The sequence below is a fragment of the Gambusia affinis genome, linkage group LG17 (genome assembly GCF_019740435.1).
Source record: "Gambusia affinis linkage group LG17, SWU_Gaff_1.0, whole genome shotgun sequence".
In the NCBI taxonomy this organism is placed as follows: domain Eukaryota; kingdom Metazoa; phylum Chordata; class Actinopteri; order Cyprinodontiformes; family Poeciliidae; genus Gambusia; species Gambusia affinis.
In genome coordinates, this window is record NC_057884.1 from 22446462 (window position 1) to 22469452 (window position 22991).

General features: G+C 37.6%; 2 protein-coding genes and 1 pseudogene across 5 annotated transcripts in view; all 3 read left to right on the plus strand.

Moving 5' to 3' along the window:
* The window catches only part of LOC122846984 (protein unc-13 homolog B-like), a 63867-nt gene extending 48316 nt beyond the window's left edge, over positions 1–15551 (plus strand). For 2 of the 4 annotated variants that reach the window (XM_044144297.1, XM_044144298.1), the window contains 22 exons: positions 660–823; positions 1207–1357; positions 1489–1557; positions 1855–1944; positions 2501–2638; positions 2721–2851; positions 2939–3024; positions 3764–3890; positions 3964–4060; positions 4137–4280; positions 5096–5173; positions 5281–5358; positions 7756–7844; positions 7924–8070; positions 8152–8275; positions 9431–9484; positions 9557–9634; positions 12429–12576; positions 12703–12759; positions 12911–13003; positions 13097–13256; positions 13972–15551. In XM_044144297.1, coding sequence (XP_044000232.1) covers positions 660–823; positions 1207–1357; positions 1489–1557; positions 1855–1944; positions 2501–2638; positions 2721–2851; positions 2939–3024; positions 3764–3890; positions 3964–4060; positions 4137–4280; positions 5096–5173; positions 5281–5358; positions 7756–7844; positions 7924–8070; positions 8152–8275; positions 9431–9484; positions 9557–9634; positions 12429–12576; positions 12703–12759; positions 12911–13003; positions 13097–13256; positions 13972–14257 — 2589 coding nt within the window. In that variant the 3' untranslated portion in view covers positions 14258–15551. The remainder of the gene's footprint in view (positions 1–659; positions 824–1206; positions 1358–1488; positions 1558–1854; positions 1945–2500; positions 2639–2720; positions 2852–2938; positions 3025–3763; positions 3891–3963; positions 4061–4136; positions 4281–5095; positions 5174–5280; positions 5359–7755; positions 7845–7923; positions 8071–8151; positions 8276–9430; positions 9485–9556; positions 9635–12428; positions 12577–12702; positions 12760–12910; positions 13004–13096; positions 13257–13971) is intronic. The other 2 variants (XM_044144299.1, XM_044144300.1) reach the window with 1 other exon arrangement.
* Positions 15552–16540: 989 nt separating this feature from the next.
* Positions 16541–22991, plus strand: part of LOC122847054 (NLR family CARD domain-containing protein 3-like) — a 22324-nt gene continuing 15873 nt past the window's right edge. Inside the window, exon 1 of the mRNA XM_044144413.1 lies at positions 16541–16666. The gene's annotated coding sequence lies outside the window, so the exon portion shown is untranslated. The remainder of the gene's footprint in view (positions 16667–22991) is intronic.
* LOC122819518 lies at positions 20337–22577 on the plus strand (annotated as a pseudogene).

Genomic DNA, 22991 nt, shown 5'->3' on the forward strand with positions numbered 1-22991 from the left:
TCAAATATTGAGAAGAAGTCTTAATTTTGAGAAATAATTCAGAATTTTAAGAAAAAAGTCAAAATTTTGAGAAAAATAACAGAATGTTGAGATTTAATTTACATATATATTGGTCTAAAATTACACAGAGTCCCTTTAATTTATCAATGGACGACGATTTAATGTATCTCACACTTTGTGTTTATCATTTGCTGCATATGCAACTTTTTTTATTACACTTTTTCCTTCCAATAAACTTTCTATTATGTTTGAACACCGCATTATGTAAACAGCCACATTGTTCATAGCAAAGTTTTATGATGTCAGTTACTGTCTACTTAACACAAAACTTGCATTTTAGTTTTAAAAACTGATCTTATTTTCAACTTCATTAAAAACAGTTTTCTAGGACTGGATATTTGTTTTGTCCTGTACATAAAGTGATCAGATTTAAACATGTTTCTGTTCTTCAGTAGGAACAAATAGAGGGTCTTGGATTTAGTTATAAGCTTATTACAGCCTTACAAAACCAATAATCCCATAATCATAAAATCCAGAACCTTCTGACCCGTCAGTAGCGTCACCACCCAATTTCAAATGAGTAAAAATCTTCCATGTTTATGTTGCTTGATTTATTCTAATCCTCTGGTTCTGAATTGCTTTCCTTCTGTCCGCTGCAGAACCTGTTCCACTTTTCCACCGACGTTCTGGGTCAGGGTTCGGTCCGGATCCCCGAGGCCAGAAGCGACGACTCCTGGAAACTTTACTTTGACGACGTGGCGCAGGAAATAGTCGACGAGTTCGCAATGCGCTACGGGATCGAGGCCATTTACCAGGCCATGACGTGAGTCGCAGACGCTCCCACTTCCTGTCAGACACAGGATGTTCAAAGTCTGGCTCGGGGGCCATTTGTGGACCCTGGATTGATTTTTTTTTTTTCAATCCAGGGTCCCCTCCAATTATGACTCAAGAATAAATGAGGACAAATCTACGACTTTTAAATCAAAATCTTTTCTCTTGCTGTTTGTTAAAAGTTGGGTGTTCATCATGAGTCGTGCTGCTGCTGCTTCAGTATTTTCTGAGGTCAACAAAATGAAAAACCACAATGTAACATCAAACGCAGCAGTAGAAGTCGTGTATGCAAGATTATTTTTCCACTTTGTTGGCCCTTCTTGGCCACCGTCCATCCTAACCAACATTTCTCCTCACTTGTGTCTCTGTTTCCAGACATTTTGCCTGCTTGTCCACTAAGTACATGTGTCCTGGGGTTCCTGCAGTGATGAGCAGCCTGCTGGCTAATATCAATGCTTTCTACGCCCACACTACCGCTTCCACCAACGTGTCCGCCTCCGACCGATTCGCTGCCTCCAACTTTGGGGTTTGTACAGCTGTAACACAAAAACAACAACGCATGTCTTCTTCTTTTTTCTCTGCCTCTGTTCAACATTTCTGCCTGTGATTAATGTCGGGCGCAATTTTACATTCATTTCCTCTTTCCTCACAATACAGAAGGAACGTTTTGTCAAGCTTTTAGACCAGCTTCACAACTCCTTACGTATTGATCTCTCCACCTACCGGGTAAGTTTTGTATATAAAACGCCACATTGATTATTGGTTAAAAATCACATGTTGGAATATTTTCTCTCAGAAAGGTAAATATGTTTACATGTGAAAAAAACTGACTTTACAGTCCAAATTTTGCACAATGTGGAAAATTAGCTAGAAATTAAAATGTATTAAAATTGAAGAGGATGTTCTTTTAATATTATTCCATTTCCATTATATTATTTGAAAATTGTCTCAAAATAACAATATAATCGTTTATCTCAATAATTTTAGCCCTTCCATCCCTAAATTGATGTTTTTTCCGTGCAGAATCACTTTCCTGCCAGCAGCAAAGATCGGCTGCAAGATTTGAAATCAACAGTGGATCTTCTGACCAGCATCACCTTCTTCAGGATGAAGGTACCAAACACCCTCAAGTTCTCTGTTTCTTCATTTTTATGCTTCACATTAAGTTAACTTATTTATTTTATTTACTTATTTTTTCTAGGTATTTTGTATTTTAACATGTTAGCTTCTTCTGTTCGTCAGATCCAATATGGCCGACTTCACACCAGGTTCTCTGTACTTATTGTAACGAGAGAGAAAAATCAAACTGGTGGCTAAAATCTGCCCTGCAGGTTCTGCTCCACGGTTACCAATGGCGACAGAAAAAGGGGGAGGGGCTGTCAGTTACCGGTTGCTATGGTAACCACCAACTGTCAAGCGCAGCACTGCAGAGTTTAAGTAGCAAAAAATGCCAAGAGAAAACTGGATAAAAGTTTTTCAGATAGTTGAAACAATAAACTAAATAATTATGTAAACATTTATATTGTGATGAGTTTTCGATCTGATCTAGAATTTCTTTCAATATTGGATATTGATAGTGGATCGGTTCCTCTCCAGTCAGCTGAGCCGGTTTGGGATCTGCTGCTGTAACTTGATTTTGTTGTTTGTTTTTTCTCTGCCTGGCGTTCAGGTCCAGGAGTTACAGTCTCCGCCCAGAGCCAGCCAGGTGGTGAGGGACTGTGTCAAAGCCTGCCTCAACTCCACCTACGACTACATCTTCAACAACTGCCACGAACTCTACAGCAGACAGTACCAGCCTGCGGACGCAGTGAGTGATGCATTATGGGGATTCTGTTAGATTCATGCCTGTTTTTATCTGGTGATGTTGTGGTTTAATTCCTGTAATGCAGAACAAGGAGGAGCTCCCCCTGGAGGAGCAGGGACCCAGCATCAAGAACCTGGACTTCTGGCCCAAACTCATCATGCTGATCGTCTCCATCATAGAGGAGGACAGGAACTCCTACACACCTGTGCTCAATCAGTCAGTCGTCTGTTTACTCTTAATCCTTATTAATACTTGGTTTATTACATGTTTTTGATTTCTGAGTGAAACCTTTTTCTTCTTCAGGTTTCCACAGGAACTGAGTGTGGGAAAAGTTTCAGCAGAAGTCATGTGGACGTTGTTCGCTCAAGACATGAAGTACGCTCTGGAAGGTCGGTCTCAGTTAATCACCTTCAGATCTTTACATGATGCTTTTTTATTAAATTTTACTCAAATTGAGTCAAACTGTGCAGGATAACTTTTCACAAATTGACAACTTATGAAACGATTAATCGCAATTAATCGATTGTTGAAATAACCGTCGACTGATGCAGTAATCGATTAATCATTATCCGAACTACACAGACTAAATATATATTCAACATATATATTCAGAGTTGTAATTAAACCAAAACAATAAAATATATAGACATTATAGATAAAAACACTGTTTTTAATATGTGGTATTTTTTATATTCACTCAGTTCAAATTCTTTAAAGGAATGTTTAGGCAATCAAATGTTTTTCTTATCTAAAAATTATTGAAATTATTTTATATTTGAATCTTTTAATGTATTTCTAATATTTTATAGAAAAGGCTTAAGTTAACACCGCTTGTTGTGAATGCTAAGGCTAGTTAGCATGGCCATCGATGATGGTGGATAAATGGCTTTCCCATAGTGGTACATTGTACATGAGGATGATTGACAGCGCTAAGCCCCTCCTTCCTTCCCCGATTTGTTATTTTTGGTACATCGATCTTCTCACAGATCATCTGTCTCATGATGACAGTTTTAACAAATATCTTTAAAATTTTTTTTTTATAAAACTCTCATACTGAAGCTTTAATTATATTGTTAAAGGCAGGATTTGTTTGATTTATAAATATTGCTTTCTCCCTTTTTCCTACAGAGCATGAGAAGCACAGACTGTGTAAAAGCACCGATTACATGAACCTGCACTTTAAAGTCAAGTGGCTCTACAATGAATACGTCAAGGAGCTTCCGATCTTTAAGGATGTCGTTCCCGAATATCCATCGTAAGATTTAAAACCTTTTGAAAGCAGATAAAACATGGGGATGTTAGTTTTAACTGTGGTTTTTCTGTTCTAGTTGGTTTGTGCAGTTCGTTCTGCAGTGGTTGGATGAGAACGAGGATGTGTCGATGGAGTTCATGAATGGAGCGCTGGAGAGAGACAAGAAAGACGGAGTAGGAGCATTCAGCTGTAATATCTCTGTTTTTACCAGTAACCGTTGTTTCCACGCTCAAACCCAGTCTGGTTTAGTTCCAGCAGACGTCGGAGCACGCTCTGTTCTCCTGCTCCGTGGTGGACATCTTCACCCAGCTCAACCAGAGCTTCGAGATCATCAAGAAACTGGAATGTCCCAACCCCAGCGTCATGGCTCACTACAGCCGCCGCTTCTCCAAGGTAACCCTCCAAACCTTTATTTATTACTTCTTTAATGTTCTCTTTATTAGTAATACAGTTACTCTTGATATTCATGTTTTCTTGCAATATTAAAATGACATTTTCATCCATCAGTTGGAAACAGCTACTGTGTAAAACCATCTTATGGTCCAATGTTTCAGTGTCATTCTCCACTTTACCAGCTGAAATGTTTATTGTTCTTTGTGACGCTTTGAGCAGATTCATTTACACTGATTGTCTTGTTAATTTGGTGAAATACACTTTAGTCACACTGCTACAAAGTGTTGAATAACAGTGGAGGGCGCCGCTAAATAAAAAACTGCTGTGGTAACCATAAATTTTTGTCATGCTAATGCTAAAGTGCTTGGCTTGCATGGTATTTAGCAGAAGCTAACACTGAATGCTACACCAACATGCTATTTAGTGTAAGTTGAGGCTAAAGTGTTGCCTCGACACGGTACTTACCAGAAGCTAACGCTAAAGTGCTGCACCAACATTGTAATTAGCAGAAGCTAACAATAAAGCTCCATATCAACATGATATACCAAAATGGTATTTATTAGCAGCTAACGCTAATGAGATGTACCAACATCATATTTAGTGACAGCTAATGCCAGGATGCTATGCCAACACAGTAGAAGCTAATGCTAAAGCGCTATGCTAACTGAAGATAATGCTAAACATTATCCCAACATGATATTTTAAGGCTAAAGAACTGTAGCAACATGACATTTAGTCTTTAAACAAAAAATTAGCTTGTTTATTAGCACATTTCAGATTTCTAGACAGATTCTTTGACTTCTCATTTCTTACAGACAATCACCAAAGTCCTGCTGCAGTACAGTGCCATCTTGACCAAGAGCTTTCCTTCTTATATTGACAAGGAGAAGATTGTAAGTTGTTCAGTTTTTTGTCATAAAACATATTTTGATAATTAATATATTTTTTTAAATGAATAGTTATGAGTGCTGTTAATGAATCTCCTCATGTTCGCCTGCAGCCCTGTGTCCTCATGAATAACGTGCAGCAGCTGAGAATCCAGCTGGAGAAAATGTTTGAATCAATGGGGGCCAAACAGGTGAGTCAAATGGGAAACAGGTAGGCTTGGAAGGGCTTAGGAATACAAAACATGGTAAAAACGTTGTTAATCTGCATTCGAACTTGCTCCTTCTGTGTGTCAGATTGCAACAGAGGAAGCGCGGGTATGTACATTAGCGCTAGCTTGGATTGTTTGGTAGCTGCAGGGAGTCGTTGGGTTGGTTCTGGGCTGTAGTCGCTGGAGTTTGTTTGATTTTTTAGGTTTTGGTTCAGCTCTGGCTGGTTGATGGTTGGATTGTAGGTCAGCTTGCATATCAACACATTTATTTACTTTACAATTAAAGCAAGACGAAATCCCAGAGGAAGAGGAGGAGGAGGAGGAAGCAGGAGAGGAGGTAGGATGGAGTCACAGTCTGTTCAAGGCGGATATTTCTCGTTATAAAACATCTACACTGACTGTTTGTATCTGCCTGGAACAGCAGGTTGTTGCAGAGGATGAGGAACCAAAACCTGTGGTGGGTGGATCAGTTGACTAGACGTCAGTAGCTAGTCTGTAGGAGTCGTCCCAGAGCTGTAGAGTCTTTAGCTTCTGCTTTTTATGCTGAAACGTTGCTGCATTGCAGTCTGCTGGTAGCAGTAGGTTTTTCTCATTTGCTGCTGTTGTAGAAACTCATTTTCTGGCAAAACAAAAAGCAACTGAAAATCCAGACCTTTTGAAAGAACAGTTTTTATTTCATGTTGTCTTATCACCAGGACAAAGTTGGCAATAAACGTAGAAATAAACTAGTGGCTTGACAAACTAATTAATGTGCAAAAAAATAAGAACTTTCCCAATTTATTTGATGATGTAACGTAATATAAATTACTTTATCAATGAGTAGAGATGGGATTTGATAAGAAATTAGTGACATCATATCAATTTGATTCCTTATCGATTCTCATTGAGTTAGGAAATGCACCATGTTGAATTCATTTGAAACAAAATTAAGGAAAATATGAATCACTCTCTTAAATTATATTTTCATTCTCTTACATTTTTATATTAAATTAAAAAAATGTTTGTGCAGACAAATCTGGATATTTTCCTTTTTAGGAAGAATCTTTTAAGACTTAATGAGTCTCAAACTGTAAAAACAAACTTCCTCCAAGCTCTTATATCTTTCTGAAAAGTTACTTGTAAATTAGTTTTGTCTCATTTTAAGGTCCTAATATATTTGAACAAGAAACCAGACCAAAAATACGATGGTAATATTTTGTGTTTTTTTGATAATATCCATGTTTTGACCCAATATAAAGTCATTTTTCGTAACTGCTGCTGGAGAAAGACATTCTTTACCTTTTCTCTGCTTTTCTAGCTGAAGAATAGCGCGCTAGCATGGCAGGCAAGTCCACTACATATGCAAACATGTAAAACATGACTGCATATACGACTTTAAAAAAACCCCACTGTACAATTATCTGAATGGAAGCAACGAGACAAAACCTTTGTGTTGCCTCTTTACTGCAACTCCTAGTTTGAAGGAAGTGAGGAAGAGGAGGAAGTTAAAGAGGAAGGGGAGGAAATGGAGGCCGAGGTTCGTTGCAGTTGAAAGTGGTTTTTAACATCCTTCATTCTCCAAATCCAAAGTCATTTTGGATTTTCCCCCCAAACTGAAACTAAACCATCCAACATGGTGGAGTTTTGTTGTCTGGTTTTCTTCTCATCTGTGAGGATTTCCTCTTTAGATTAGCAGCTTTTTCCCTTATTTTTCATAAAAGTGCCACTTTCACTTAACCTTCAGTTGTGTTTCTTCATTTTAACACTTTATTTTGTTCCTTTCCTAAATCCTGTGCGATGGACTGAGAAGGATGAGGAGGTTTAAACATGTTATCTGGGTTTAAATCTCCTTAATTTAAAGCAAAACGTCCAGAAATCATTTGTTATGCAGCTCCTCCATTTCTTCAGGACATTTTGACAATGTTTGTGTTTTTATATCTCTAACAATTATCTAACACAAAGATGGACGAACCGTTTGAAAAGGTAGGCACAAGCAGAATATCCTAAATTAAATCCTTAATATGAAATTTCCCACTTAATGTGTTAAAATGGGGCATTTGATCCAAAATGTTTTACCTCCCAACTTTCTGCCACTTAGAGAGAAAACCCATGTGAGGATCATAAGGTGAGTTCATGGATGTTACAGGAGCTGAACTGTAACATGCATGTTGTTATGAGTAGAAATGGGCTGAATATAAATGCAAACTACACCAACAAGGTGTTTAACTGAATCTAATCTGGTAGAAATGCACCTTTAGACTCTCAGGTGTTTTGTAACAACTCTAGTTTATCTTCCAGGTTCTCAGTAAAAATCCTAAACCTTTCCAGTTTTATCTCCCTCTTTCTTTCTCTAAAACTATTTCATCTTTTTGAACTTGAATGTCTTCTTCTCTCTTCCAGATGGACACGGAGGCCAGCGACCTGCTGAACGACCTGCAGGTTCGGCTCAACAACGTTCTGGACGACCTCAGCAGCACGTTTGGGAACAGGTACGCTGACCTCACACCCGCACGTTTCCCGTGGCTCCGCCTCTGTCCGAGCCCATCGCACGATTTTCTTCTCTTCCAGCTTCCAGAGCCGCATCACCGACTGCATGCGGCAGATGGCGTCGCTGCTGTACCAGATCAAAGGACCGCTCAACGAAAACACCAAGAACCAGGTGGAGGCCGACTCCGACAACATGCTGCGGCCGCTCATGGACTTCCTGGATGCGCAGTGGGTTCAGTGGGATCGTCCCCAACACGTTCTCATCCGTCAGTGTGTGTGAGTGTGTGTGTGAAAGTCCTGTTTTTGCAGGTTGACGCTGTTCGCCACGGTGTGTGAGAAAACCGTCCTGAAGCGCGTCCTGAAGGAGCTGTGGAGGATCGTGATGACCAGCCTGGAGAAGAACATCGTCCTGCCGCAGGGGAACGACACCTTCGTGAGTCTGACGCTCGTCTTCGTCACTAGACTGGTTTCCACCCAAATGTGATGCAATTTTTATTTACTTTAATATTGTAAATATTGTGAATTACATGGCAAAAACAAAATCTTACCAAATATTTTTGACCAAGTTGTTAGTAAAAATATCTTAGTACTGTAGAAAAACGAGAAAACTGACTCACCAGTAACTTTTCAGCGAGATGTAGAAGTTTGTTTTCAGTCAATAATTCCTTAATATTGTTGATAAAATTTCCATTGGCAGATTATTTCACCTAAAACAAGATATAGTTGACATGTTATTAGGGAAATAATAACCAGACTAAAATCTCATTGTATAACGATATAATGAACTTATTTTGTGGAGCCCTTGCTGTTGTTGCTAGGCAACGGACAGTATTTATTTCACTTATAACAAAACATTAAAAACTTGTTTTACGTTAAATAATTTTCCAACTACTTTTTTCATCAATATTAAGGAATTATTGACTTAAAACAAATTTCTTCTTCTTCTTCTAAGTTATTATTAAGTTACTTTTGTCTTATTTAAAGTGAACTAAGATATTTCAAAATTCAAATTCAAAAATATTTTATTGATCCCAAATGGAAGTTGAATGTTGAAACTCACATTAGTCAAATTTGCACTAGAAATCAGATCAAACATACTTGGTAAGATTTTATGGTTTTGCAGTGTAATTTGCATTTTCTCTTTTACATTATTATGAAAATTTGCTCAATATTTGTATCACAGCTGGATGGAAACATGGCTGCCATGTTGAAATGGATCAAATCGTAATTGTGTCAGGTGATTTATGTATGTGGTAAAAAAACTAAGATGTAAGCATTTTGATGGACGCGACCAAACACAGAAAATATTTTTATCCTTTGTTTTGAAATGATGACTGTAGCAAATTAATTCAGTTTAATTATTAATCAACAAGCTGAACTTCATGTAATCACATATAGAGCAGATGAATAAATGTAACTGACTCTTTACTTATGAACATGAATTGTTCACCAGATCTTATCTAAGCTTTTCTTCCATTTCCATCAAACTTTTCTAATGTGATATTTAAAAACTGAGCTTAACAAACCTTGATTGAAACAAGGCTACTGAAAACTAAAACAATCATTAATTTTTCTGTTTTTCCTGAAGGGAGCACAGATCCTTTCTGCTGCTAAAGAACTGGGACACCTTTCCAAACTGAAGGTATCAGGTTGCCTTTGAGTTTCTCTTCTCCTGTGAATTGGTCTAGTCAAAGTCTTGGTCTGGGTTGTTTAGGATCACATGGCAGGAGACGCTAAAAGCCTGACGCCCAGGCAGTGTGCCGTCATGGACGTGGCTCTGGATACCATCAAGGTGAGACCAAAACGTTGACCTCTGCTCCATAAGGACGACGGTCAAAGACCTTTATAATCAGCTCAGATGAATATTCATGTGCAGCAACGTAGAAAGTTAGAAAGTGAAGTAATAACCAGACTAAAGTCTCATTATGTAACAATGATTTTACCTGTACTTGGGTTGCTAGGTGACGGCTGGTACTCTGCTGGGAAACAGGCAGATTATTTCACTAGCAATAAACTCCTATGTCTTGTCAAAACTTTACTTTTAAGTTATTTTTTTTTCTTATTTTACAAACCAGGAAAAATCCTTGGTGGGATTTTGTTCAGTTTATCGATTCTGATCAAACAGAAAAGTACAATTCCTTCTGTTTGTTACTGTGCAATAGCCAGCCCCGCCCTCTCCTCACAACTCCTCGGGCTGACTACTGACCAGTTCTCTGTCTAACAGGTCCGGAAAATCTCTAAGACCTGGGTCTTACCCTGAACAAGATCTATAAGAGATAATCTATTTAAACTGGTGGCGAAAGGGACTCGTCTAGCTCTAACTACCTCCTATCCAGAAGTTATGACCCTTTTCAGTTAAGAAACAATCAGCTGAGTAGCCGTCACAGCTGCATAGCTTCAATAACCACTTCTGTTAACGGTAGTTTCCTTTCTGTTGCAACGTGCACTTGTTAACGGCTAGATATTATTTAGTGACTAGGATTTAAGTCCCAGGGTCATTATTTACACTCACCCAAAGGAAATTCTGAAGCCACCACATTACTAGAATCATGTATACTGGTTTTACTATAAATAGAGGAACTGTGATTCAAATGACTCAATTAATTTCAATGTCAACAACCTAATTAGAATTTTTAAAATATACGTATTTATTAAGCAAGCTTTAGCAGGGAAAATGACAGGCATACAGAATTTACTTGAGACTACCATACAAAGAAAATCAATAAAATTTAGATCAATTTAACTTTAACCTACACTGTCATCTATCTATCAAATAAGGCTTTGGGGTGCGGCACAAGTCATACCCATCGATGGAATTAGATCTCGGCAACAGAAGTCCTTGGTCAGAATCCTTCTCCGTGAAAAATGACCCCCCTTTGGAACTGAAACAAAGTGAACTGTCTGTTATATCCAACCGAACAGCTCTTGGTCGATCCTGTGACTTTTGTTAAGTTCCCCAAGTCGGTTGCGATGTGTTTTGAGATCGTTGAGTCGAGCGCAGAGTGTGGAAATCCAATGAGGAACCAAGAGAGTGGGTCGGTGGAACTTGTCCTCTGTCCGGCGTGAGATGATCCTCGGTGTTTCTTGCTTTCTTGGTTCCAGGGCGTAGTCCTCTGCTGGTCTTCTTGCCGCTCTTGTGTCGAGCCTCCACCGGGGACGAAGAACATCGTATCACCTCGGTCTCGTGGTTTTATACTTTTCTCCCTCTCTATGGGAGTGTATCTATTGAAGATTGCAATAACGTTCCTGTGACATTTGTAACTTGGGTCACAATGACCCGTTTGCGAGATAATATACTTGTGACACTTGTGACTGTGGAAACTTTCCGAGAAACAGCAACAGGCAGCTGCACACCTAAACACACTTCCTGTCAGCAGCGGGCATACTTGTGACATTTGCAACTTGCACCGCACCCTTACTTCTCCTTTGATTCTATACTAAATTTAACCATACAAGTACCTTCAATCAATAAGATTATATAAAAATGTCATTACATTAGATGATTTGATTTTGGTTCATTTGCATTGGCTAGCACTGTTGCTGTGCTTATTTCATTGGCTGACTCCTTGGACAGATGATCTCATATCCATCACTGTCTTAGAGACATTGTGTCCTGATGTCTGTGCTAATGTCTCAGGTTGATTAACAACCTGTTTCCAAATAAGGCGTTGACCATCTCTGCTCTCCTGTTAGTTCCCCTTTTTCCCTTAACCTTTCACCTTCCATCCACCTCCAACACATCAGTGATCTTTAATTGCAGTAAAAGATAACCTTTTACACTATTTCAAGTTCAGAGTAAAAATCACATTTATAACTTCTTTTACTTCTCTGATTTATCATTCATTTATAATGTTATGATAACCATAACTTATTAGTTACTCTTATTGTAATCTTAATGTGAGTTATTACAAATGTTTTCTGTAAAGAAACCAAGAATAATTCATGATTCTTATTATTTGATATCAGTTACAGTTACTTGTTTTACTTGTAAGAGTACCCACTAATGTAAGTGTAAGTGTAAGTATTATTACAAGCAAACCAATATTAATATAAGTATTTTACTTTGAATCTTATCCAATTACTCACAATGTTTAGATTTCTTTCTTTAAAACTTTCATGCTTTGAAATAAGTAATAGTCTGAACTATTTTTATAAATCTGCAGGCTGGAAACTTACTTCCTCTTTTTCCAGGAAACCTGCTCTTCCTGTTTCATGACTTTCTCTGTCTTGACTATGATTTCTTATGATTAAATAGAAAAAAGTAGAATTAAAGCAAAGTTTGCAGCAGACAAAACAACACACACAACCAGATTGATTTTATTGACATTTAAGTCTAATGTTGGGTCTAGATTTCACTTGAGTGATTAATTTTAAAGATAACTTTATTTATTGTTACTGTTAAACTAAAATCTCCAGCATGGGGAAGTGGGATGATCTCGGGTTTTCTTGACACTTCACATTTTAAGATCAATTTCACTTGTTTTTATTGAGTCTTTTAGTTGATTTATCTCCACTTTAAGTCTGTTTAATCATTCAGGTTCTAGAATGCTGATTCCTCTGCTCGTCTGGTTTTGTTTTCTACGCAGCAATACTTTCATGCAGGTGGGAACGGCTTGAAGAAGACTTTCCTGGAGAAGAGCGCTGAGCTTTCGTCGCTCCGCCACGCTCTGTCTCTCTACACCCAGACCACCGACACGCTCATCAAAACCTTTGTGACCACGCAGCATTCACAAGGTAGATCCAAAACGCCTTGAAGGAGCTGAAATACGGGAGAGTTTCAGATTCCTCGCTGCTTTTATCTCCTGGATTTGGTTGTTTAAGTTGCTGTCCTGTTTTTATCTCCTGCTGCCTCTGTGCCAGTGCACAATGGGAAGGGTATTAGGTTAACTCCTAATGAGAAAATCCAGCCCAGCAGGGGTAGGTCTCCATGAAATCATCATCAGCCCACCTTCCCTTCATCGTTTTCTCTCTTTTGTTTTGTGAAACCTGTGTTTCTGCTGCTTGACTCTATAAAAAGTGTTTTTATTTGCCTACATTGGACCAAATGTTGTTGTTTCTGTTAAACCAGGTTCAGGTGTGGACAAACCCATCGGAGAGGTTTCCCTGCAGATTGAGCTGTACACTCATCCGAAGAGCGGAGAGCGGAAAGTTACACTCAAAGGTCCGTTTGGGATCATTTTTAACCAATAAAATCAAATTTAGAGCATTTTAGTGTAAATTTAGTTTAAATATTTGTGTCCACACATTAATGCAGTGATTGGAGCCAGTGATTTGAAGTGGCAGACGTCTGGGATGTTCAGACCCTTCGTGGAAGTCACTCTGATCGGGCCGCACCTCAGCGACAAAAAGCGCAGATTTCAGACCAAATCCAAGAACAACAGCTGGTCTCCCAAATACAACGAGACCTTTCACTTGTAAGTTAGAAAAGAAACATTGTGACACATTTAGGAATTGATTTTAAGCTCTTTTAATTCTGACTTTATGAACTGTTGGTTATATAAAACAAAGTCCTTGTGAAATTACTGGACAGTGTCAGCTAATGCGCTAGTAGCTGAGCTAATTTTTCATTTAGTGTTTCTGCTAAACCTTTAGTGGACTTAGTTTCCTCAAATGTAATTTTTCAGAATAAATTCTGTATTTATCCTAAGAAATTAATTTAGGGAACACTAAGTGTGTCAATAGTTTTAAAAGTTATTAAAAAAGCTAAAATGGCAGACAAAACATTAGCTCCACTATTAGCACATTAGCATCTTAACAGACTTGTGCCTTCTACTGCAGATGTCAAACTTTATTGAACTGAAAGTCTATAAAACAGCAAAAGTACATCAGTGCTTTAGAATTTAACTTGAAAACTAATTCAGGGGAATCTAAGTGCACTGCACAAAAAATTAGCTTTGCTATTAGCACATTAGCGGATTAGCACTGCAGATGTGGACCTCGAATCAAATGAAAATTTATGACATATAAAGTAAAATGGCGCTTTTGATTTAAAATGGAAAATTAGATCAGCAAAAGCTAGGTGTGCTAATGTTTTTAAAGTTTCAACAAAAGCACAAAATCAGGAATTAGCTCTGCAGTTAGCGCATTAGCACATGTGCTCCCACCTCTTGTTCTGCTGTCGCTCTGCAGCGTTCTGGGTGTCCAGGACGGGTTCGAGTGCTACGAGGTTCAAGCCTGCGTCAAGGACTACTGCTTCGGCCGCGCCGACCGGGTGGTGGGCCTGGCCGTGGTGCAGCTGAGGGACATCATGGAGAGGGGCAACTGCGCCTGCTGGTGCCCCCTGGGGCAGCGCATCTCCATGGACGACACGGGCCTGACCGCCATGCGGATCCTCTCCCAGCGCTCCAACGACGACGTCGCCAAGGAGTTCGTCCGGCTCAAGTCCGAGACCCGATCAGCGGAGGAGGGAAGATGAGGGTCTGCTTATTCCAGTGGGACTGCTTTGACCTCTGACCTCTCTTGGCTGCTGTGGAAAACCTCACCAGCTTCCAGTGTTCTTCAACTTCACATTTTTAACCTTTTTAACTCTCGTCCGCCTCCACTGAGGAGACAGAACCCATCCAGAACCTGTCAAAGGGCCGAATAAGAACCCACCCACCCCAAGTGTTCTTGTGCAATAAATCCAACCCACCCCTCCCAAACTGTGGCCAAGTGGTTCAAGCCTTACACTCTGCAAGCTGTGAATGTGTGTTCATGTAAAAGGAAAGAAATCCCTGTTTTTAATGACCAGAATCAAATATTTCACTTCACTTAGCAAAGAAAAACTACAAATCACAATTTATGTTCTGTTTTCTAACAGTTTGAGCAGATTAATGCAGAAATGATTTTAATCCTCATTTCCAAATGAAAAATGTTTGAATTTAACTCATAGATTCATTTCATCCTCTATTTGGTGGACATTTTATTTCTCTCTGTGTTTCCTGTACGCTGTGGCCATTTTATTTATTTTTATGTTTATTTATTTCCCTTTTAAAGACGGGATTTGATGCGTTTTCTGCTCCATTTATTGACATTTTTGTTGAGTTTTTTGGGGTTTTGTTACAAACTGAGTTGCACAGCAGGACTTGAGTTGGATAATTACAAGTTTACATTTCTCTCCTTTTTTTGTCTTTTATTCTGCTCTTCATATGAGTGGCCTTAATTATAAAACTGATTTTTTAAATATTTTTTTGTTTATTTTTTAATCTCTTTACCTTGTAATTGTTATGATTTGCATCTTATTTCCCCAGATTGATGTCAAACTGGTGAATTTCCTTAACATTTTCTATTTTTCATTTCAGTAATTTTATGTAATCTGGATTTTTGTGGGCATCTTTCATGCTGAGTATCAAATCCAATGTTTTTTTATTTGTTTCCATTTCTTTATATTTTCTGTAGACAGTGATTTATTTTGAACTCTTTTTGTTTCTGCAGCTTTTTAATGGATAAAATCTCTTAGACTCTACAGATTCAGCCTCTTTCTGACCTTCCCTGAATAATTCAATGTTTTTGTTGATGGGAGAAAATATTTCTTTGTGCAACACACTTTCCTCGTGCCAAGTTAAGTTTTCACTTTAGGTTTTTTTAATTATTGCACATTTTTGTAACTTTTGAACCATAAAATCTCTGCATTTATCTGGAGTTTTCATTGGACTGTCACTTCTCTTTAAATCTGTCTCACTGTGTTTGTTTTCCACTTAAAGTTTTCTATAAAGTATTTAAGACTTAAATGTAAATGTCTGTTTCTTTCTTCCACCTCAGATTAAAAAAGTCATTTTCACAGTGAATTCAGTGTATTTAAAATTTACAATAGATATTATCTTATTGCACTTTATGAGGAAAAATATAAACAATTAATGTTCAGTTAAAATCAACCCAGATTTTTCCATTGTGAACGAACCATAAAAGTGCATCTTAATATGTTAGAATATCATTGTTTCAGAAATGTGAATTTCATATATGCATCCTTTTTTCACCAGTTTTTCTTTCCACTCTAAACAGGAGATTGAGGACATTCTGAGGACAGATCTCCCCATGGAGCCTCTTCTATTTCTGCTGGACATAAACACCAAGGATTTACTCACTAAAGATCAATGTTACATATTGTTGCACATTCTGCTACTAGTAGAGAGAAAGACAATTACACTAAACTGGATTAAACTCTGTTCACCAACTGAATGGAGAAAAAACTGAAACATGAAAACATGATGGAGCGTCTGACTGAACAACTAGAAATGAAAATAGATAATTAAATATGTAGTTTAGAAAATAAATATTGAATTTGAAAATTAAATGTTTAGTTTGGAAAATAAATTTTTTGTTTTTCAAAATAAATACTTAGTTTGAAGCTAAATATTTAGCTAAATTATTATTTCCAAAAATTTTGTTTTCAAAATAAATATTTAGCTTGTGAATTAAATATTTAGTTTAGAATGAACGTATGAATAACATGGTGAAAATATTACTTTGAAAAATGCATTTTCACATTTTTTTCTCTATGACATGATGAATAAACTAAAATACTGTTCTTAATTTTTTTGTTACTATCAATCATCACTACAGTCATGATCAAAAGTAAGTACACCCTCATTTTTATCAGAACTTCCTCATGAAGATTTTATCAACCTGCCTCTGATTTCACCTCAGAGCTTCTACTTCCTGGTTCTGTTGCTCTGAAGGAAAAAACAACAAGCCAGGTGAGCTGTGACGTCATCAGTTATACAACACCGTCTCATTTACTTTCGATTTGAGTTTACCTGTTCAGGTGTGGCTCCAGTCCGTTTGTTGGGTCTCAGTCTGTTGTTTAAATTTTCTTCTTTAACTCTTTGGATCGTTTGAACAAACTGTAAGTTTGTTTTGTTTATTTCTTGAACTTTTTCATCACTTTAACTTTTTGCTGATTGTTTCTAATCTTTGATGTTTGTAAAAAAGTTTCACTTCTGATTTCAGCTCAAACTTTAATATCTGCTGTTTGAAGGCTAATCTACAGGATTATTAGATTATTGATGAACTGGAATCAAACAACATGATGAACAGCTGATGTTTCACTGTTTTCTTCTCCGAACTGATTCATGTTTTTTATTTTCTGGTACCGAACTTAGTCTATTAATCAGAACAGTTTCCTGTTGCTTCCTTTCAAAATAAGATATTACTAAAATGGGTTTGATTCAGTCAGATGATTAAATAGTTAACGTAAGATGATTTATTTTTTCTTTGGAATTAATGTGGTAACATACAACATCAGTTACTTACTACTGTTGATCCATAGCTAAGTGATTATGCTGTGCCTTTAAGAGGAGTTGTTACTTCCTTCTTTTTCCAAATTCTGTTCTGTTAAAATATTTGAATAGTCTTATAGCTACATTTCTTGTTCTGCTTTTCTCCAAGATCTTATTTTATGTAGATTTAACTCGCATTGTAGTTTTATATTAATCTTTAATAGAGCAAATAATCCAATTTATATTTGTGAATTATAAGACTTGTTCAGGTTGAATCAGTGAATGTAAATGTTGCTCCATGTCTCCATCTAGTGGACTGATAGTAGAAGTGCAGCAGCTGATGGCAGCTTCCTCTGCCTCTGCTGTCTGACTGCATTCACCTGACACTGATATGCAGAGAAGAAGAACCAATCAGAGGAAACTGATTTTTCAGCTCTAATGATGTAAAGGATGATCAGAGTTGATCAGATAATGATGTGTTTTCTGAATAGAAATTTAGCTGATGAATTCAGAGCATGGATCAGTGTGAAAAAATCTCTTCAAACTCTAAGATGAACCAGAGCAAAGGTCAGAGGTGAGGTCACCATCTCTAACTGTCCACAGTTTCTCTGTTTCTCACTATATCAGCCAGAACAGACCATGAAGCTGCTGTTCTGCTGATTAAGTTTTAATCATCATGTTTCTGTCAGGATCCATCAGAGACTCAAACCAGAACCAAACCAGAACCCAGCTGTGTGTCCTTTAAGAGTGACAGGTCAAGGATTTTCTCATAAATTTAAATCTTAATACCACCAAAAAGGTGAGTTTATTGTAACTGATTGTGTCCATGATTATGAGACCTGTTTTCTTGTTGTCCAAATTTGACTGAATTTTATCATTTTCATTTTCATATGTGAATACATCAGTGACATTAAAATTCTATGTTGCTCCAGAATTTAACTCGATGGTTGATAAAAAATTTGTGAAAGTCCTTCATGAATAAACAGACTGAAGTTAGATCACATTAGTCATTTACCACTCAAAGTTTTCTTAGAGTCTTCATATTCATCCAAGAATCAGTAAAACATGTTAGACATCCTATTAAAAGCTAATCAGTAAATTCTATTGCATTTTAGAATTAATTTTTATGATTCCACCTCTGAATTTTAAACATAATAAAAAATGGCAGATTATCAAATTATTTACAGTTAAACTAAATATTTTGATCTGATTGAAGTGATTTATTGTCTCAGGACCATCTGGTTCTGACTGAAGCTCCATCAGATTCTGATGTCAGAGTGAAATGATTTGTTCTTATTTGAGCTCAACATAAAGATGTGAAACTTCTCTCAGTTATTTAAAAACATGTTGATCTCAGAAACAGATCTTTTCTCTCTTTAAAGAACTGATATTATTCAGGAGGATCAATGATGTAACATGTTAATTATTTCTCTGATAGAATCATTTGACATCATGATGTTTCTTTCTGTCTGTTTTACAGTTTATTTTATCCACATATTTCAGAAAAACAGACAGAAAGTTTCTGAGAATTTTTTTCTTCAGGATCCATCAGAGATTCTACCAGAACCAGAACCCAGCTGTGTTCCTTATGACAGTCAAATGACTGTCCATTGACTTTAATCTCCTGCATCCACCATCATGGAGGTGAGCTGTTTCTAACAATTGTTCTGTTTATATCTGTCATTGTGGCATGTGACAATACCAAGTCTATTGTTCTGTTTTCATTGAGTGAATTTTATCATCTTTCATATGTCTTATATAATTGTATTTAAGCTATGAACATGTTCAATAGGAAGAGCTAACATATTCATTGACTACAATGACTTCAATAAACTGGATTCTATGTTATCAAAAAATTAATAAAGATCTTCCTAAATAATATATTATTAGAATCACAGTCTAATGTTTTCATCCTCTTATCAGAAGTCTCAAAACTAATTCATGAGATCCATTTAACCATCATTTATGTCAGGATAGATCAATTATTCACACCATAAGTAAAATGATGTTCAGAAACAAGATGGTGATGTAGAAACTTATTGCTCTTTCTGCATGATTTGAATGTTTCATGCACAGGAGTCAAAAGATCAATCATCAAGATTCTTGCTCAAGGAAACATTTAATCTGACTGTCAGATGAACATGTTCTCTTAACTTTAAAGTTCAACTGTTTGTCAAAAATCAAACAGGTCCATTTAGATCCATGTCTCTACCAGAGCAGATAAGAAGTCTCATCTAATTTCATTTTGTCCATTAACCATCATTTATGTTGTGATCTATCTCATTATTCACACCAGAACAAACAGATCTAATATATCAGGAAACAAGCCAATTAGAATCAACTCATCTTTCTGCTGTCATCTGTTATTATATGAACGAAAATCAACGATCAGGATCTATGTTTTGTTATATCTAACCACAAAACATTTAACTCAAGTCATTGTGTTTTGTATCAATTATGTTTTAAATGCATATTTTCATTACTAATTTAAAACATGAAAATATGAAAAATGTTAAGATCCAAATTGTTTCTGCTTTCCAGGACCAAACATAGAATCAGCATTCTTTCATGTATCACTATCTACAAACTCCAAAAACTTCAAAACAGCTAAACACTGAGCATCTAAATCAGACTAAAAACCCAGCTATTATCTTTGAACCATCTAAACTTTAATCTTATATCAAAATGTAATGTTGACTGTTTTCTATGACATAATGTGTTTTATATGTAAATCACTTTAAATTTCAGATGAAATCTCAAATAAAAGTTTTGATGATTTAAGGATATTAATGTAGAACTCTGGTGATTCAAATCTATAATATTTCTACTTCAGCCTCCTTTCTTCTACTCAAACTCAATTCAAACTGTCAACAGCATCAAACACAGCTTACTACATTATGTCTTTTGAACCACCAACTTTCAATTTTGTTTCATATCTCTGTGATGTTACCAGAACTTCATGTCACATCTATCTCCAAATTTAATGAAGTACTTAGTCTATGAAAATTACTTGTTACAGCAGAGAACAACAATCCACTGAGATGTTTGTGATACTCTATAAAATCTATAAATATTCTTTTTATCCATATCCTATTTCTGAACTCTCTTCTAATGTGTTCTGGTGTTCTACTGTGGGAGAACTTCTACATGCCATCTGTCCAACAGCATCAGACACAAACACTGCTGACTCCTTTATGTTTGTCTTAAATCCTCTGTTTTACATTCTGCAGTCACAGCAGTCTGATCATGTTTGTCCAACATCTATGTCATCATTTTTTTATCCATGATTTCAGTCTCATGTGTTCTTCACCTATTATTCTGTTTCAGGTGCTGGAGGACAACATTGTCACTTTTGTGAAGAAAGAGCTAAAGAAGATCCAGAAGGTTCTGAGTCCAGATCACCCAGAACATTCAGAGAGTCAAAGAGAGGATGAAGTGTTGGAAGGTGAGGATGAAGAGCAGAGGAAGAGCAACAGAGAGGCTGTGATGAAGATCACACTGAACTTCCTGAGGAGGATGAAGCAGGAGGAGCTGGCTGATCGACTGACGAACAGTAAGAGGATTTCTACAAATATTTGAGCTAATGGAAATCCCACATTTATTGATTTCTGAAGAGAAGGAATTATATTTATTCAAGTCATCTTTAAAAGATGATTTTGTTTATTTCCTGATTTTATTTTTTGTTTTAATTTAGAACATCTTGCTGCAGTTTGTCAACATCAACTTAAATCTGGTCTGAAGAAGAAGTTCCAGTCTGTGTTTGAGGGGATTGCTAAAGCAGGAAGTCCAACCCTTCTGAACCAGATCTACACAGAGCTCTACATCACAGAGGGAGGGACTGGAGAGGTCAATGATGAACATGAGGTCAGACAGATTGAAACAGCATCCAGGAAACCAGACAGACCAGAAACAACAATCAGACAAGAAGACATCTTTAAAGTCCCACCTGGAAGAGATCAACCAATCAGAACAGTGATGACAAAGGGAGTGGCTGGCATTGGGAAAACAGTCTTAACACAGAAGTTCACTCTGGACTGGGCTGAAGACAAAGCCCACCAGAACATCCAGTTCATATTTCCATTCACGTTCAGAGAGCTGAATGTGCTGAAAGAGAAAAAGTTCAGTTTGGTGGAACTTGTTCATTATTTCTTTACTGAAACCAAAGAAATCTGCAGCTTTGAACACTTCCAGGTTCTGTTCATCTTTGATGGCTTGGATGAGAGTCGACTTCCTCTGGACTTCCACAACAAGGAGATCCTGACTGATGCTACAGAGTCCACCTCAGTGGATGTTCTGCTGACAAACCTCATCAGGGGGAAACTGCTTCCCTCTGCTCTCCTCTGGATAACCACACGACCTGCAGCAGCCAATCAGATCCCTCCTCAGTGTGTTGGCATGGTGACAGAGGTCAGAGGGTTCAATGACCCACAGAAGGAGGAGTACTTCAGGAAGAGATTCAGAGATGAGGAGCAGGCCAGCAGGATCATCTCCCACATGAAGACATCACGAAGCCTCCACATCATGTGCCACATCCCAGTCTTCTGCTGGATCACTGCTACAGTTCTGGAGGATGTGTTGGAGACCAGAGAGAGGAGAGCTGCCCAGAACCCTGACTGAGATGTACATCCACTTCCTGGTGGTTCAGACCAAAGTGAAGAAGGTCAAGTATGATGGAGGAGCTGAAACAGATCCACACTGGAGTCCAGAGAGCAGGAAGATGATTGAGTCTCTGGGAAAACTGGCTTTTGATCAGCTGCAGAAAGGAAACCTGATCTTCTATGAATCAGACCTGACAGAGTGTGGCATCGATATCAGAGCAGCCTCAGTGTACTCAGGAGTGTTCACACAGATCTTTAAAGAGGAGAGAGGTCTGTACCAGGACAAGGTGTTCTGCTTCATCCATCTGAGTGTTCAGGAGTTTCTGGCTGCTCTTCATGTTCATCTGACCTTCATCAAATCTGGGGTCTGATGTGATGAAGAAACATCACCATCATTTTTACATTTAATAATATAATTTCTCCATCAGAGAGCTGTTGACCAGGCCTTACAGAGTCCAAATGGACACCTGGACTTGTTCCTCCGCTTCCTCCTGGGACTTTCACTGCAGACCAATCAGAGACTCCTACAAGGTCTGCTGACACAGAGAGGAAGTAGCTCACAGACCAATCAGGAAACAGTTCAGTACATCAAGAAGATGATCAGTGAGAATGTGTCTGCAGAGAAAAGCATCAATCTGTTCCACTGTCTGAATGAACTGAATGATCGTTCTCTAGTGGAGGAGATCCAACAGTCTCTGAGTTCAGGAAGTCTCTCCACAGATAAACTGTCTCCTGCTCAGTGGTCAGCTCTGGGTTTCATCTTAGTGTCATCAGGAAAAGATCTGGATGTGTTTGACCTGAAGAAATACTCTGCTTCAGAGGAGGTTCTTCTGAGGCTGCTGCCAGTGGTTAAAGCCTCCAACAAAGCTCTGTAAGGACACAGATTGTTACTGCATTTATTTTTGATAAAAATCTGTCAATGATGAGATAAATATTGAGTCATGCTTTATCAGTTTGTTTACTCGTGCATTGACTCCTCAATGTTGGCCGCTAGCAGATGATAAGTATAAGAGAGACCAGCTCTCATTGGTTACTATTCATAATGCTACATGTTCAAGCAGCAGAAATTATTTTTTCTGATGAAGCTGACACTGGATTAATGCAGTTCATTATAGAAATTGTTTCTCTTGCCAGCCTCCTTCCTGGCTGCTGTATTTCAGTCTTTTAATGCTGGAGGCCCAACTATAGAATAAATCAGTTCACAATACATGTCACATAAAGATGTGGAAAATATAATATATTTTTAAATTTTTCAAAAAGAATATCGCTGACTGGAGGAAAAAGCATACATTTTGAAGAATTGTTAAGATTTTCTCTCTGTCTCCCTCAGACTAAGTGACTGTAACTCAGAGAG